The sequence below is a fragment of the Oncorhynchus clarkii genome, chromosome 18 (genome assembly GCF_045791955.1).
Source record: "Oncorhynchus clarkii lewisi isolate Uvic-CL-2024 chromosome 18, UVic_Ocla_1.0, whole genome shotgun sequence".
Classification (NCBI taxonomy): Eukaryota; Metazoa; Chordata; class Actinopteri; order Salmoniformes; family Salmonidae; genus Oncorhynchus; species Oncorhynchus clarkii.
Genome location: NC_092164.1, coordinates 15,058,723 through 15,071,976, shown reverse-complemented (window position 1 = coordinate 15,071,976; position 13,254 = coordinate 15,058,723). Strand labels below are relative to the sequence as shown.

At 42.5% G+C, this 13,254-nt stretch overlaps 1 protein-coding gene across 2 annotated transcripts; it reads right to left on the bottom strand.

Moving 5' to 3' along the window:
• Positions 1–45: 45 nt before the first annotated feature.
• LOC139373059 (dTDP-D-glucose 4,6-dehydratase-like) lies at positions 46–13,230 on the bottom strand. 2 transcript variants are annotated; one of them, XM_071113100.1, is made up of 12 exons: positions 12,833–13,230; positions 12,646–12,712; positions 11,925–11,993; positions 2,396–2,486; positions 2,124–2,266; positions 1,579–1,677; positions 1,422–1,481; positions 1,118–1,161; positions 839–1,004; positions 701–756; positions 452–549; positions 46–347 (listed from the first exon to the last, which is right to left on the bottom strand). In XM_071113100.1, the coding sequence occupies exons 1-12, from the start codon at positions 12,877–12,879 to the stop codon at positions 256–258; spliced, it is 1,032 nt and encodes a 343-aa protein (XP_070969201.1). In that variant the 5' UTR covers positions 12,880–13,230; the 3' UTR covers positions 46–255. The 2 variants fall into 2 exon arrangements, with proteins under 2 accessions (XP_070969201.1, XP_070969202.1); XM_071113101.1 differs by having other exon boundaries at positions 2,181–2,266.
• Positions 13,231–13,254: the final 24 nt, after the last annotated feature.

Here is a 13,254-nt window from a genome sequence, read left to right as displayed (position 1 = left end):
TTTATCTTTGCATATCCGGAGTTTAATATTCAACATTCAAGCCTGCGCTATAAAGTTATTTATTGACTATGATGAATATTACATTCGACCTTCATTAGTAAAACATTTACAAAAATAAGTGTTCCCTTGCACACCCACAGTGATTGAGCTGACTAGTGGAGGTCAACAACCCTAATTAAGACTGATTAATTGAACCAGGTCTGGAACAAAAGCCAGCACACCCTGTTGCTCTCCAGGAACACAGGATCTATGTGCTTATTGGTCTCTGGTATTGGGCTCAAAGGTAATTGGTTGGTCTTCTGGTTTGACATCTGGCCAGAAGTCTGGATTCTCTTGGTACCATTTGACTGAAAAACAAATGGAGAGGACACTTTAGAGCTTCACCCTTTGTGCTAAACTATATGAAAGTCAATCTAAGGAATCCATAGAGTAATGTGTTCATGTACTGTACCTGTTCTTCTGATACCCTCTGCCCATGACACTGCAGGCTTCCAGCCCAGCCTCCACAGCTTCTCACAGTTCACAGGGTACCTCAGGTCAACCACTGGCCTTGGGTGGGTGAGAGGTTCAACAATGTCAGTGTCTTAGGAGCCAATCACACAGCCTGCCTTTCTCACACTGGTTTCCATGGCAAAGACATGCTCAAAGGAAGTAAAGGCTCTGAAAAGTGTTTAGTGGGATCCCCTTATACTTCACTCACCGGTCAGGCACAAACTCCAGCCAGTCGTCCAGTTCTGCATCAGGTACATGCCTGACCTGTAACACACACTATTAGCAGATGTCTTTCAGTGGCTCAGTAAAGAGGACTACAGTGTGACCAGGCACACACTTCACCTACCATCTTGATAAGTTCTCTGGCTAGTTGAATGATGGATATTTCGAAGTCGGTCCCGATGTTGTAGGTTTCTCCCACTGTCCCCCTCTCCAGGATGGTGTGGAATGCTTCAACGGCATCATCCACGTACAGGAAGTGGCGAGATTGAGGGCTGGTCCCTTGGATGGTACTGTGGCAAAGAAAGCATGGGATATGTAGGCTTTATTTGAAACAATAACATATGAAGTAAAAGATGCCCAGTCTGGGATGATGTCAGTGCTCTCTTAAAGTTGAAGTATTTACCATTTTTTGTTCAGCTGAAGGAAGGACACGAATTTTGGAATGACCTGGGGGTAAAAAACAAACATTTGTTGAGACATCTTAAAAGACCAGACACACAACAGAAATATATAGAACTGGTTCACAGCCAGGGGTACTAGGACCACTAGGGGTACTTGAGAAGACTCATGAAACCATAGGGTTGGTTACTGGTAGAATACACAGAGGGTACTTCAGAGGTACTCCGGGCAGAGTAAAATTCGGTTGGTGGTACAGTAACCGAAAAAGGTTGGGAACCACTGATATAGAATATAGATACTATATTGACCTTCTCCAAGTACTGTCTGGGTCCATATACATTATTGCTCCTTGTTATTATAACAGGAAACTGAAAGAAAAAAACAAATATTAATACAAAAATGTGTACATTCCTCACAGAAAAACTTGGTAATAATTGTGGTATGTCTGGTGACAGTATTTACTACCTTGTGTCTCTCCCTGTAGGACAATACAAGACACTCAGCAGCTGCTTTAGACACAGAGTATGGGTTGTTGGGTCTTCTTGGGCTGGTTTCATCTAATTCCTGCATGGGGGTAAAAGTGACCGCATTTAACACCAGGGACCGACAGTACTGCAGACAAAGAACCTTAAGTGGCAAAATAAGTTGAGAAGTGGCACTCAACTTGGAGTTCAAATGTAAATGTGGCATACACCTTACAACAAGTTATGATATTTATGTCAGGATAACAGTGAAAATGATATGAGTGGACTCACCTTATACAGACTCTCTCCATACACCTTACAACAAGTTATGATATTTATGTCAGGATAACAGTGAAAAGGATATGAGTGGACTGACCTTATACAGACTCTCTCCATACACCTTACAACAAGTTGTGATATTTATGTCAGGATAACAGTGAAAAGGATATGAGTGGACTGACCTTATACAGACTCTCTCCATACACCTTACAACAAGTTGTGATATTTATGTCAGGATATCAGTGAAAATGATATGAGTGGACTGACCTTATACAGACTCTCTCCATACACCTCATCTGTACTAATGTAAATAAACTTTTCCACCTTGGCCTCAAAAGCTTCTTTCAGTAGCACCCTTGTCCCCTCCACGTTCACCATGTGGTATCTGGACGGCCATACGAAGGATGTCTCTGAAAAAGGGGCACAGAAACATATGGATGAATGTCTTGCTCTGTGGGTCACTGAGTGTTGTCAACAATGCCTTTGATTGTTTTGGCATGGTAACAACACAATCTAAACAGTAAAACGTAATTTCTTACCAACATGTGTTTGAGCCGCAAAGTGAAAGATGATATCGATGTTTTCTGTGGAAAACATGTGTTTTAACAAGCGTGGATTGCATATATCCCCCTGTTAAAGAAAAGGGACAAACCATGACACATATTCAAGCTAACAGCCTTTATGAATTTTTAGATTTTTTTTTTACAATAAACATAAACAATAGACAAAAAACAATAAACAACTTAACATTCCCCAAACATTAATCACACCATACGTACTCAGACCCAAATGTTCCCACCGTAACCACACAATATGTTGCTTGTATCGCTTTTAAGACTTTGCCCCATATGACTTCAAATTGTGTTCTTTTGTTTCTGTCCTAGACAGATTTTTTCAATATTTAAATAATAAAGCATTTAATTCTTCCATTCTCTTAACGTTGGAGTATCATTATACTGGCAGTATTTAAGTAATAGTTTATTCAATATAATTGCCCAACCCATTCTGTATCTGACCGCACCCCTATATGCCATGTCTTGAAATATGCAGAAAGACGGATTAAAAGTAAACTTACATTGTACAACTTCTGACAACTATCTTTCCAACTCCACACAAAACTTTTGGACCATAGCACTCCTAGAATTCATGAATTATTGAGTCATTGTTAGTTCTACACTTAAGACATTACTCTGCCGTTGTGCTGTAGAATTTGTGAATTTCGTCTCTTGTATTGTATACATTAGTTTATACTGGATTAAGCGTATATTGTCAATAACTGTAATTTTGTTTGTTATGTTCCAACACTCCATCTTGTGCCAATATCAGTTATTTTTAAGTCTTGGTTCCAATAGTTTATATATCTTTTTTTCTAAGACCTTGTTAGTTCAATAGGCTTTTTTTTGGTGCAAGGTTTTGTATATATTACCTTTCATATGAGTATATTTTCTTGAATCAAATAGGATTCCCTCAATATTGCTCAGATGTCAAAAAGCTTTCAGGTCAAAATTTTGAGATATTAAATATATACATATATTACCTTTATTTAACCAGGTAGGCAAGTTGAGAACAAGTTCTAATTTACAACTGCGACCTGGCCAAGATAAAGCAAAGCATTTCGACACATACAACAACACAGTCTGTTGTTTGTTTACTCAACACATGGAGTAAACAAGCATACCGTCAATAATACAGTAGAAAAACAAGTCTATATACAGTGTGTGCAAATGAGGTGAGATAAGGGAGGTAAGGCAATATATAGGCCATGGTGGTGAAGTAAATACAATATAGCAATTAAACACTGGAATGGTAGATGTGCAGTAGATTAATGTGCAAAGTAGAAATACTGGGGTGCAAAGGAGCAAGATAAATAAATAAATACAGTAGGGGATGAGGTAGTTGTTTGGGCTATTTACAGATGGGCTATGTACAGGTGCAGTGATCTGTGAGCTGCTCTGGCAGCTGATGCTTAAAGCTAGTGAGGGAGATAAGTGTCTCCAGTTTCAGTGATTTTTGTAGTCTGTTCCAGTCATTGGCAGTAGAGAACTGGAAGGAGAAGCGGCCAAAGGAGGAATTGGCTTTGGGGGTGACCAGTGAGATATACCTGCTGGAGCGCGTGCTACGGGTGGGTGCTGCTATGGTGACCAGCGAACTGAGATAAGGCACGGCTTTACCTAGCAGGGTCTGGTAGATGACCTAGAGCCAGTGGGTTTGGCGACGAGTATGAAGCGAGGGCCAGCCAACGAGAGCGTACAGGTCGCAGTGGTGGGTAGTATATGGGGCTGTGGTGACAAAACGGATGGCACTGTGATAGACTGCATCCAATTTGTTGAGTAGAGTGTTTGAGGCTATTTTGTAAATGACATCACCGAAGTCAAGGATCGGTAGGATGGTCAGTTTCACGAGGGTGTGTTTGGCAGCATGAGTGAAGGATGCTTTGTTTTTGCGAAATAGGAAGCCAATTCTAGACTTAATTTTGGATTGGAGATGTTTGATGTGAGTCTGGAAGGAGCGTTTACAGTCTAACCAGACACCTAGGTATTTGTAGTTGTCCACATATTCTAAATCAGAACCATCCAGAGTAGAGATGCTGGATGGGCGGGCAGGTGCGGGCAGCGATCGGTTGAAGAGCATGCATTAGTTTTACTTGTATTTAAGAGCAGTTGGAGGCCACGGAAGGAGAGTTGTATGGCATTGAAGCTCGTCTGGAGGGTAGTTAATAACACAGTGTCCAAAGAAGGGCCAGAAGTATACAGAATGGTGTCGTCTGCGTAGAGGTGGATCAGAGACTCACCAGCAGCAAGAGCGACATCATTGATGTATACAGAGAAGAGAGTCGGCCCAAGAATTAAACCCTGTGGCACCCCCATAGAGACTGCCAGAGGCCCGGATAACAGACCCTCCGATTTGACACACTGAACTCTATCGGAGAAGTAGTTGGTGAACCAGGCGAGGCAACCATTTGAGAAACCAAGGCTGTTGAGTCTGCCGATAAGGATGTGGTGATTGACAGAGTCGAAAGCCTTAGCCAGGTTGATGAAAACGGCTGCACAGTATTGTTTCTTATCGATGGCGGTTATGATATCATTTAGGACCTTGAACATGGCTGAGGTACACCCATGACCAGCTCTGAAACCAGATTGCATAGCGGAGAAGGTACGGTGGGCTTCGAAATGGTTGGTAATCTGTTTGTTAACTTGGCTTTAAAATACCTTAGAAAGGCAGGGTAGGATAGATATAGGTCTGTAGCAGTTTGGGTCAAGAGTTTCCCCCCCTTTGAAAAGGGGGTTGACCGCAGCTGCTTTCCAATCTTGGGGAATCTCAGACAACACGAAACAGAGGTTGAACAGGCTAGTAATAGGGGTTGCAACAATTTTGGCAGATAATTTTAGAAAGAGAGGGTCCAGATTATCTAGCCCGGCTGATTTGTAGGGGTCCAAATTTTGCAGCTCTTTCAGAACATCAGCTAACTGGATTTGAGAGAAGGAGAAATGGGGGAGGCTTGAGCGAGTTGCTGTGGGGGGTGCAGGGCTGTTGACCGGGGTAGGGGTAGCCGGGTGGAAAGCATGGCCAGCCGTAGAGAAATGCTTATTGAAGTTCTCAATTATAGTGGATTTATCGGTGGTGACAGAGTTTCCTATCCTCAGGGCAGTCAGGTCTGGAGAGAACCAAGGGCTATACAGTGGGGCAAAAAAGTATTTAGCCAGCCACCAATTGTGCAAGTTCTCCCACTTAAAAAGATGAGAGAGGCCTGTAATTTTACACTTCAACTATGACAGACAAAATGAGAAGAAAAAAATCCCGAAAATCACATTGTAGGATATTTAATGAATTTATTTGCAAATTTTGGTGTAATAAGTATTTGGTCAATAACAAAAGTTTATCTCAATACTTTGTTATATACCCTTTGTTGGCAATGACAGAGGTCAAACGTTTTCTGTAAGTCTTCACAAGGTTTTCACACACTGTTGCTGGTATTTTGGCCCATTCCTCCATGCAGATCTCCTCTAGAGCAGTGATGTTTTGGGGCTGTTGCTGGGCAACACGGACTTTCAACTCCCTCCAAAGATTTTCTATGGGGTTGAGATCTGGAGACTGGCTAGGCCACTCCAGGACCTTGAAATGCTTCTTACGAAGCCCCTCCTTCGTTGCCCGGGCGGTGGGTTTGGGATCATTGTCATGCTGAAAGACCCAGCCACGTTTCATCTTCAATGCCCTTGCTGATGGAAAGAGGTTTTCACTCAAAATCGATACATGGTACATGGCCCCATTCATTCTTTCCTTTACACGGATCAGTCGTCCTGGTCCCTTTGCAGAAAAACAGCCCCAAAGCATGATGTTTCCACCCCCATGCTTCACAGTAGGTATGGTGTTCTTTGGATGCAACTCAGCATTCTTTGTCCTCCAAACACGACGAGTTGAGTTTTTACCCAAAAGTTATATTTTGGTTTCATCTGACCATATGACATTCTCCCAATCTTCTTCTGGATCATCCAAATGCTCTCTAGCAAACTTCAGACGGGCCTGGACATGTACTGGCTTAAGCAGGGGGACACGTCTGGCACTGCAGGATTTGAGTCCCTGGCGGCGTAGTGTGTTACTGATGGTAGGCTTTGTTACTTTGGTCCCAGCTCTCTGCAGGTCATTCACTAGGTCCCCCCGTGTGGTTCTGTGATTTTTGCTCACCGTTCTTGCGATCATTTTGACCCCACGGGGTGAGATCTTGCGTGGAGCCCCAGATCGAGGGAGATTATCAGTGGTCTTGTATGTCTTCCATTTCCTAATAATTGCTCCCACAGTTGATTTCTTCAAACCAAGCTGCTTACCTATTGCAGATTCAGTCTTCCCAGCCTGGTGCAGGTCTACAATTGTGTTTCTGGTGTCCTTTGACAGCTCTTTGGTCTTGGCCATAGTGGAGTTTGGAGTGTGACTGACTGTTTGAGGTTGTGGACAGGTGTCTTTTATACTGATAACAAGTTCAAACAGGTGCCATTAATACAGGTAACGAGTGGAGGACAGAGGAGCCTATTAAAGAAGAAGTTACAGGTCTGTGAGAGCCAGAAATCTTGCTTGTTTGTAGGTGACCAAATACTTATTTTCCACCATAATTTGCAAATAAATTCATTAAAAATCCTACAATGTGATTTTCTGGATTTTTTTTCCTCATTTTGTCTGTCATAGTTTAAGTGTACCTATGATGAAAATTACAGGCCTCTCTCATCTTTTTAAGTGGGAGAACTTGCACAATTGGTGGCTGACTAAATACTTTTTTTCCCCACTGTATCCGTTCCTGGTTCTAAATTTCTTGAATGGGGCATGCTTTTAAAACAGACAAGTAAAAAGATTCTGGGGATGAGCATGACAATATGTACCCATTGTTCCTCTTTAGTGTATTTAACAACATGTTGCAAGTAAAAGCCTTGGGTGGCGAGTTGATACCATTCCAAATCTGGAAAGTTATAAAACACCCTCAGACTTAGGAAGATGTTATAAACTATCCTTTTTATTCAGTGGTATTTGCCCACATGAAGTCTGTTATGGCCGAGTATACATTTGTAAATAATGTCTTCATTGGGGTAATTGGTATATAACTGGAAATGCACAGAACAAAAAAAAATATGTATGTAAAGTGTTGGTCCCATGCTTCATGAGCTGAAATAAAAGATCAGAGAAATTTTCCATACCCACAAAAAGCTTTTTTCTCTTGAATGTTGTGCACACATTTGTTTACATCCCTGTTAGAGAGCATTTCTCCTTTGCCAAGATAATCCACCTGACATGTGTGACATTTTAAGAAGCTGATTAAACAGCATGGTTATTACACAGGTGCACCTTGTGCTGGAGACAATTAAAAGCCACTCTAAATTGTGCAGTTTTGTCACACAACACAATGCCACAGATGTTGAGGGAGCATGCAATTGGCAGGCTGACTGCAGGACTGTCCACCAGAGCTGTTGCCAGATAATTGAATGTTCATTTCTCTATGCTAAGTCGCCTCTAATGTTATTTTAGAGAATTTGTTAATACGTCCAACTGGCCTCAACTGCAGACCACATGTATGGAGTCGTGTGGGTGAGTGGTTTGCTGATGTCAACATTGTGAACAGAGTGCCCCATGGGTGGCGGTGGGATTATGGCATGGGCAGGCATAAACTACAAACAAAATAGCATTTTATTAATGGCAATTTTAATGCACAGAGACACCTTGACAAGATCTTGAGGCCCATTGTCGTGCCATTCATCCGCCGCCATCACCTCATATTTCAGTATGATCATTTTGATTTTATTTGTACCTTTATTTAACTAGGCAAGTCAGTTAGGAACAAATTCTTATTTACAATTAACGGCCTACCCCGGCCAAACCCGGACGACACTGGGAAAATTGTCAAATCAATCAAATCAAATTTTTATTTGTCACATACACATGGTTAGCAGATGTTAATGCGAGTGTAGCGAAATGCTTGTGCTTCTAGTTCCGACAATGCAGTAATAACCAACAAGTAATCTAGCTAACAATTCCAAAACTACTACCTTATAGACACAAGTGTAAGGGGATAAAGAATATGTACATAAAGATATATGAATGAGTGATGGTACAGAGCGGCATAGGCAAGATACAGTAGATGGTATTGAGTACAGTATATACATATGAGATGAGTATGTAAACAAAGTGGCATAGTTAAAGTGGCTAGTGATACATGTATTACATAAAGATGCAGTAGATGATATAGAGTACAGTATATACGTATACATATGAGATGAATAATGTAGGGTATGTAAACATTATATTAGGTAGCATTGTTTAAAGTGGCTAGTGATATATTTTACATCATTTCCCATTATTAAAGTGGCTGGAGTTGAGTGAGTGTGTTGGCAGCAGCCACTCAATGTTAGTGGTGGCTGTTTAACAGTCTGATGGCCTTGAGATAGAAGCTGTTTTTCAGTCTCTCGGTCCCTGCTTTGATGCACCTGTACTGGCCTCACCTTCTGGATGATAGCGGGGTGAACAGGCAGTGGCTCGGGTGGTTGTTGTCCTTGATGATCTTTATGGCCTTCCTGTGACATCGGGTGGTGTAGGTGTCCTGGAGGGCAGGTAGTTTGACCCCGGTGATGCGTTGTGCAGACCTCACTACCCTCTGGAGAGCCTTACGGTTGTGGGCGGAGCAGTTGCCGTACCAGGCGGTGATACAGCCCGACAGGATGCTCTCGATTGTGCATCTGTAGAAGTTTGTGAGTGCTTTTGGTGACAAGCCAAATTTCTTCAGCCTCCTGAGGTTGAAGAGGCGCTGCTGCGCCTTCTTCTCGATGCTGTCTGTGTGGGTGGACCAATTCAGTTTGTCTGTGATGTGTACGCCGAGGAACTTAAAACTTACTACCCTCTCCACTACTGTTCCATCGATGTGGATCAGGGGGGTGTTCCCTCTGCTGTTTCCTGAAGTCCACAATCATCTCCTTAGTTTTGTTGACGTTGTGTGTGAGGTTATTTTCCTGACACCACACTCCGAGGGCCCTCACCTCCTCCCTGTAGGCCGTCTCGTCGCTGTTGGTAATCAAGCCTACCACTGTTGTGTCGTCCGCAAACTTGATGATTGAGTTGGAGGCATGAATGGCCACGCAGTCGTGGGTGAACAGGGAGTACAGGAGAGGGCTCAGAACGCACCCTTGTGGGGCCCCAGTGTTGAGGATCAGCGGGGTGGAGATGTTGTTGCCTACCCTCACCACCTGGGGGCGGCCCGTCAGGAAGTCCAGTACCCAGTTGCACAGGGCGGGGTCGAGACCCAGGGTTTCGAGCTTGATGACGAGCTTGGAGGGCACTATGGTGTTAAATGCTGAGCTGTAGTCGATGAACAGCATTCTCACATAGGTATTCCTCTTGTCCAGATGGGTTAGGGCAGTGTGCAGTGTGGTTGAGATTGCATCGTCTGTGGACCTATTTGGGCGGTAAGCAAATTGGAGTGGGTCTAGGGTGTCAGGTAGGGTGGAGGTGATATGGTCCTTGACTCGTCTCTCAAAGCACTTCATGATGACGGAAGTGAGTGCTACGGGGCGGTAGTATTTTAGCTCAGTTACCTTAGCTTTCTTGGGAACAGAAACAATGGTGGCCCTCTTGAAGCATGTGGGAACAACAGACTGGGATAGGGATTGATTTAATATGTCCGTAAACACTCCAGCCAGCTGGTCTGCGCATGCTCTGAGGGCGCGGCTGGGGATGCCGTCTGGGCCTGCAGCCTTGCGAGGGTTAACACGTTTATATGTTTTCCTCACGTCGGCAGCAGTGAAGGAGAATCTGCATGTTTTGGTTGCGGGCCGTGTCAGTGGCACTGTATTGTCCTCAAAGCGGGCAAAAAAGTTATTTAGTCTGCCTGGGAGCAAGACATCCTGGTCCGTGACGGGGCTGGTTTTCTTTTTGTAATCCGTGATTGACTGTAGACCCTGCCACATACCTCTTGTGTATGAGCCGTTGAATTGAGATTCTACTTTGTCTCTATACTGACGCTTAGCTTGTTTGATTGCCTTGCGGAGGGAATAGCTACACTGTTTGTATTCGGTCATGTTTCCGGTCACCTTGCCCTGATTAAAAGCAGTGGTTCGCGCTTTCAGTGTCACGCGAATGCTGCCATTAATCCACGGTTTCTGGTTTGGGAATGTTTTAATTGTTGCTATGGGAACAACATCTTCAACGCACGTTCTAATGAACTCGCTCACCGAATCAGCGTATTCGTCAATGTTGTTGTTTGATGTAATACCAAACATATCCCAGTCCACGTGATGGAAGCAGTCTTGGAGTGTGGAATCAGATTGGCCGGACCAGCGTTGAACAGACCTCAGCGCGGGAGCTTCTTGTTTTAGTTTCTGTCTGTAGGCCGGGATCAACAAAATGGAGTCGTGGTTAGCTTTTCCGAAAGGAGAGCGGGGCAGGGCCTTATATGCGTCGCGGAAGTTAGAATAGCAATGATCCAAGGTTGTGCATATCCTGAGATATGGGACTCCCAATCACGGCCAGATGTGATACAGCCTGTATTCAAACCAGGGACTGCCTCTTGCACTGAGATGCAGTGCCTTAGACCACTGCGCCACTATGGAGTCCAATGCATGGCCCCATGTCGCAAGGATCTGTACAAAATTCCAGGAAGCAAAACATTTCCAAGTTCTTCCATGGCCTGCATGGTATGCAGAGAATGTTTGCATGTTTGGGTACTCTGGATCGACGTGTACGACAGCATGTTCCAGTTGTCGCCAATATCCAGCAACTTCACACAACCATTGAAGAGGAGTGGGACAACATTCCACAGGCTAAAATCAACAGCCTGATCAACTCTTTGTGAAGACTTTGTGTCATGCTGCATGAGGCAAATGATGGTCACACATGATACTGACTGGTTTTCTGACCAACAGATGCATATCTGTACTCACAGTCATGTGAAATCCATAGATTCGGGTCTAATGAATTCATTTCAATTGAATGATTTCCTTACATGAACTCTAACTCAGCAAAATCTTTGAAGTTGTTGCGTTCATATTTTTGTTCAGTAAAATATAAAAACTTTGGGAGCCATGCCATTTTAAAGAGGGTTATTCTATCTGTAAGATTTATGGGGAGATTGTTCCGTTTAATTAGATCTGCTTTCATGTTATTGAGTAATGGAATGAAGTCAACTTTATATATTTGTTGTTTTTTGTCACTTATTAAGCATCCTAAGTATTTCATATTTTTTTGTGGTCCACAAAGGATTGCTGTAGTTCATGAGTTATTATTTTTCTAATTGCCATTATTGCATTTTTTTCACCGTTAATTTCATATCCTGAGATTTTTGAGTATTCCAAAAAATATTTTGAACAAGGGGGACATTGAGATTAAAATATTAGTCAGGTATATCAGAAGATCGTCAGCAAATTAGTTCATATTCATGCTTATCAATACCGATACCTGTTACATTTGAGTCCTGTCTAATTATTTCAGCAAGCAGTTCAATTGCCAGTGCAAACAGGAGGGGAGAGAGGACATCCCTGTCTCGTGACACTGGCACTCCATATACAGTGATGTAACAGCAGGACTTGGCAGTTCTCTCACCCTGATAAAGGTGTAGTTCTCATTCTCCTCTACAGACTCCAGGTTCCTGAGATTGGAACAGTAGTCCAGCTGTATGGGACCAGGAAAAGTTAGACAGTCACTCCCAGGAAATGATGACAAATTGGAATTCTGCAGTCACATAATGTAGTAGTTAGCGTGTATAAGCTTCACTTTTTTTTTTTTTTTATTTACATTTTTTATTTTGTTGTCACATACATACATGTGCAGTGAAATGTGCTGTCAAATCAAATCAAATTGTATTGGTCACATACACATATTTAGCAGATGTTATTGCGGGTGTAGTGAAATCCTTGTGTTCCTAGCTCCAACAGTGCAGTAATATCTAACAATACACACAAGTCTAAAAAGTAAAAGAATGGTATTAAAAAATATAGAAATATTAGGACAAGCAATGTCGGAGTCCGGAGTATAAATATATATGGACAGCTGGACTACTGTGGACAGTATATGGATAGAATATGCAGTATATCTGAAGAATACGTAGGATAGAATAGTTTATGTACAGCAATAGTTGAATAGGATGGCCTTAACTAGAATACAGTATATACATATGAAATGGGTAAAACAGTATATAAACATTATTAAAGTGACCAGTGTCAAATGTCTATGTTGCATCTTGGCTGCAAAGGGAACGAGAGGCCCCAGCTTGAACAGGGCTTGAATCTGTCGTTACAGGAAAGCACATTTAGCTCCTACTTACATTGTCAAAGTTGATGATACGCCAATCTGGGTGCCTGTTGACTAGGGAGCAGACAAAATGGGACCCACTGTATTGGGAAAGAGTTACAGATGAAACATGTATAGTATGCAATAAAATCTCATATTTTACATACATTGTATATTCAACTACTGATCGTCATGATGATGATTTTCTAACTGTTACTTACATGAAACCTGCCCCTCCAGTCACCAGGACCGTTTTGACAAAGTCCATCCTCGCACAACCTGTTGATGTCTCCTCACAACTCTTCTCCTGGATCTTCAGTTTTCATTGAAGCCCAAAGGCACTCTCCTAGTGACATAAATTATGCCCAATTTAGCTAGCTAACTAGTTTACCTGTGCTGGAGTGTTTTATAGTTGAGCAAACAAGAGATAATCTCATAAACTATATGCGGGAACTGATTTTAAGTGATTGAGGCCATTCTAAAGCGAAGCACATCGACAACACGTTAACGAACAGTTAGATAACATTACTCAGATGTTTGTGTTGTCACTAGTTCATGTCAGAAGCAGCTGATACTGTACAAACCACACCAGCTAAATGTAATGTGCAACTTTTGCGACAGTTATATGTCGCTTTATGGCAAT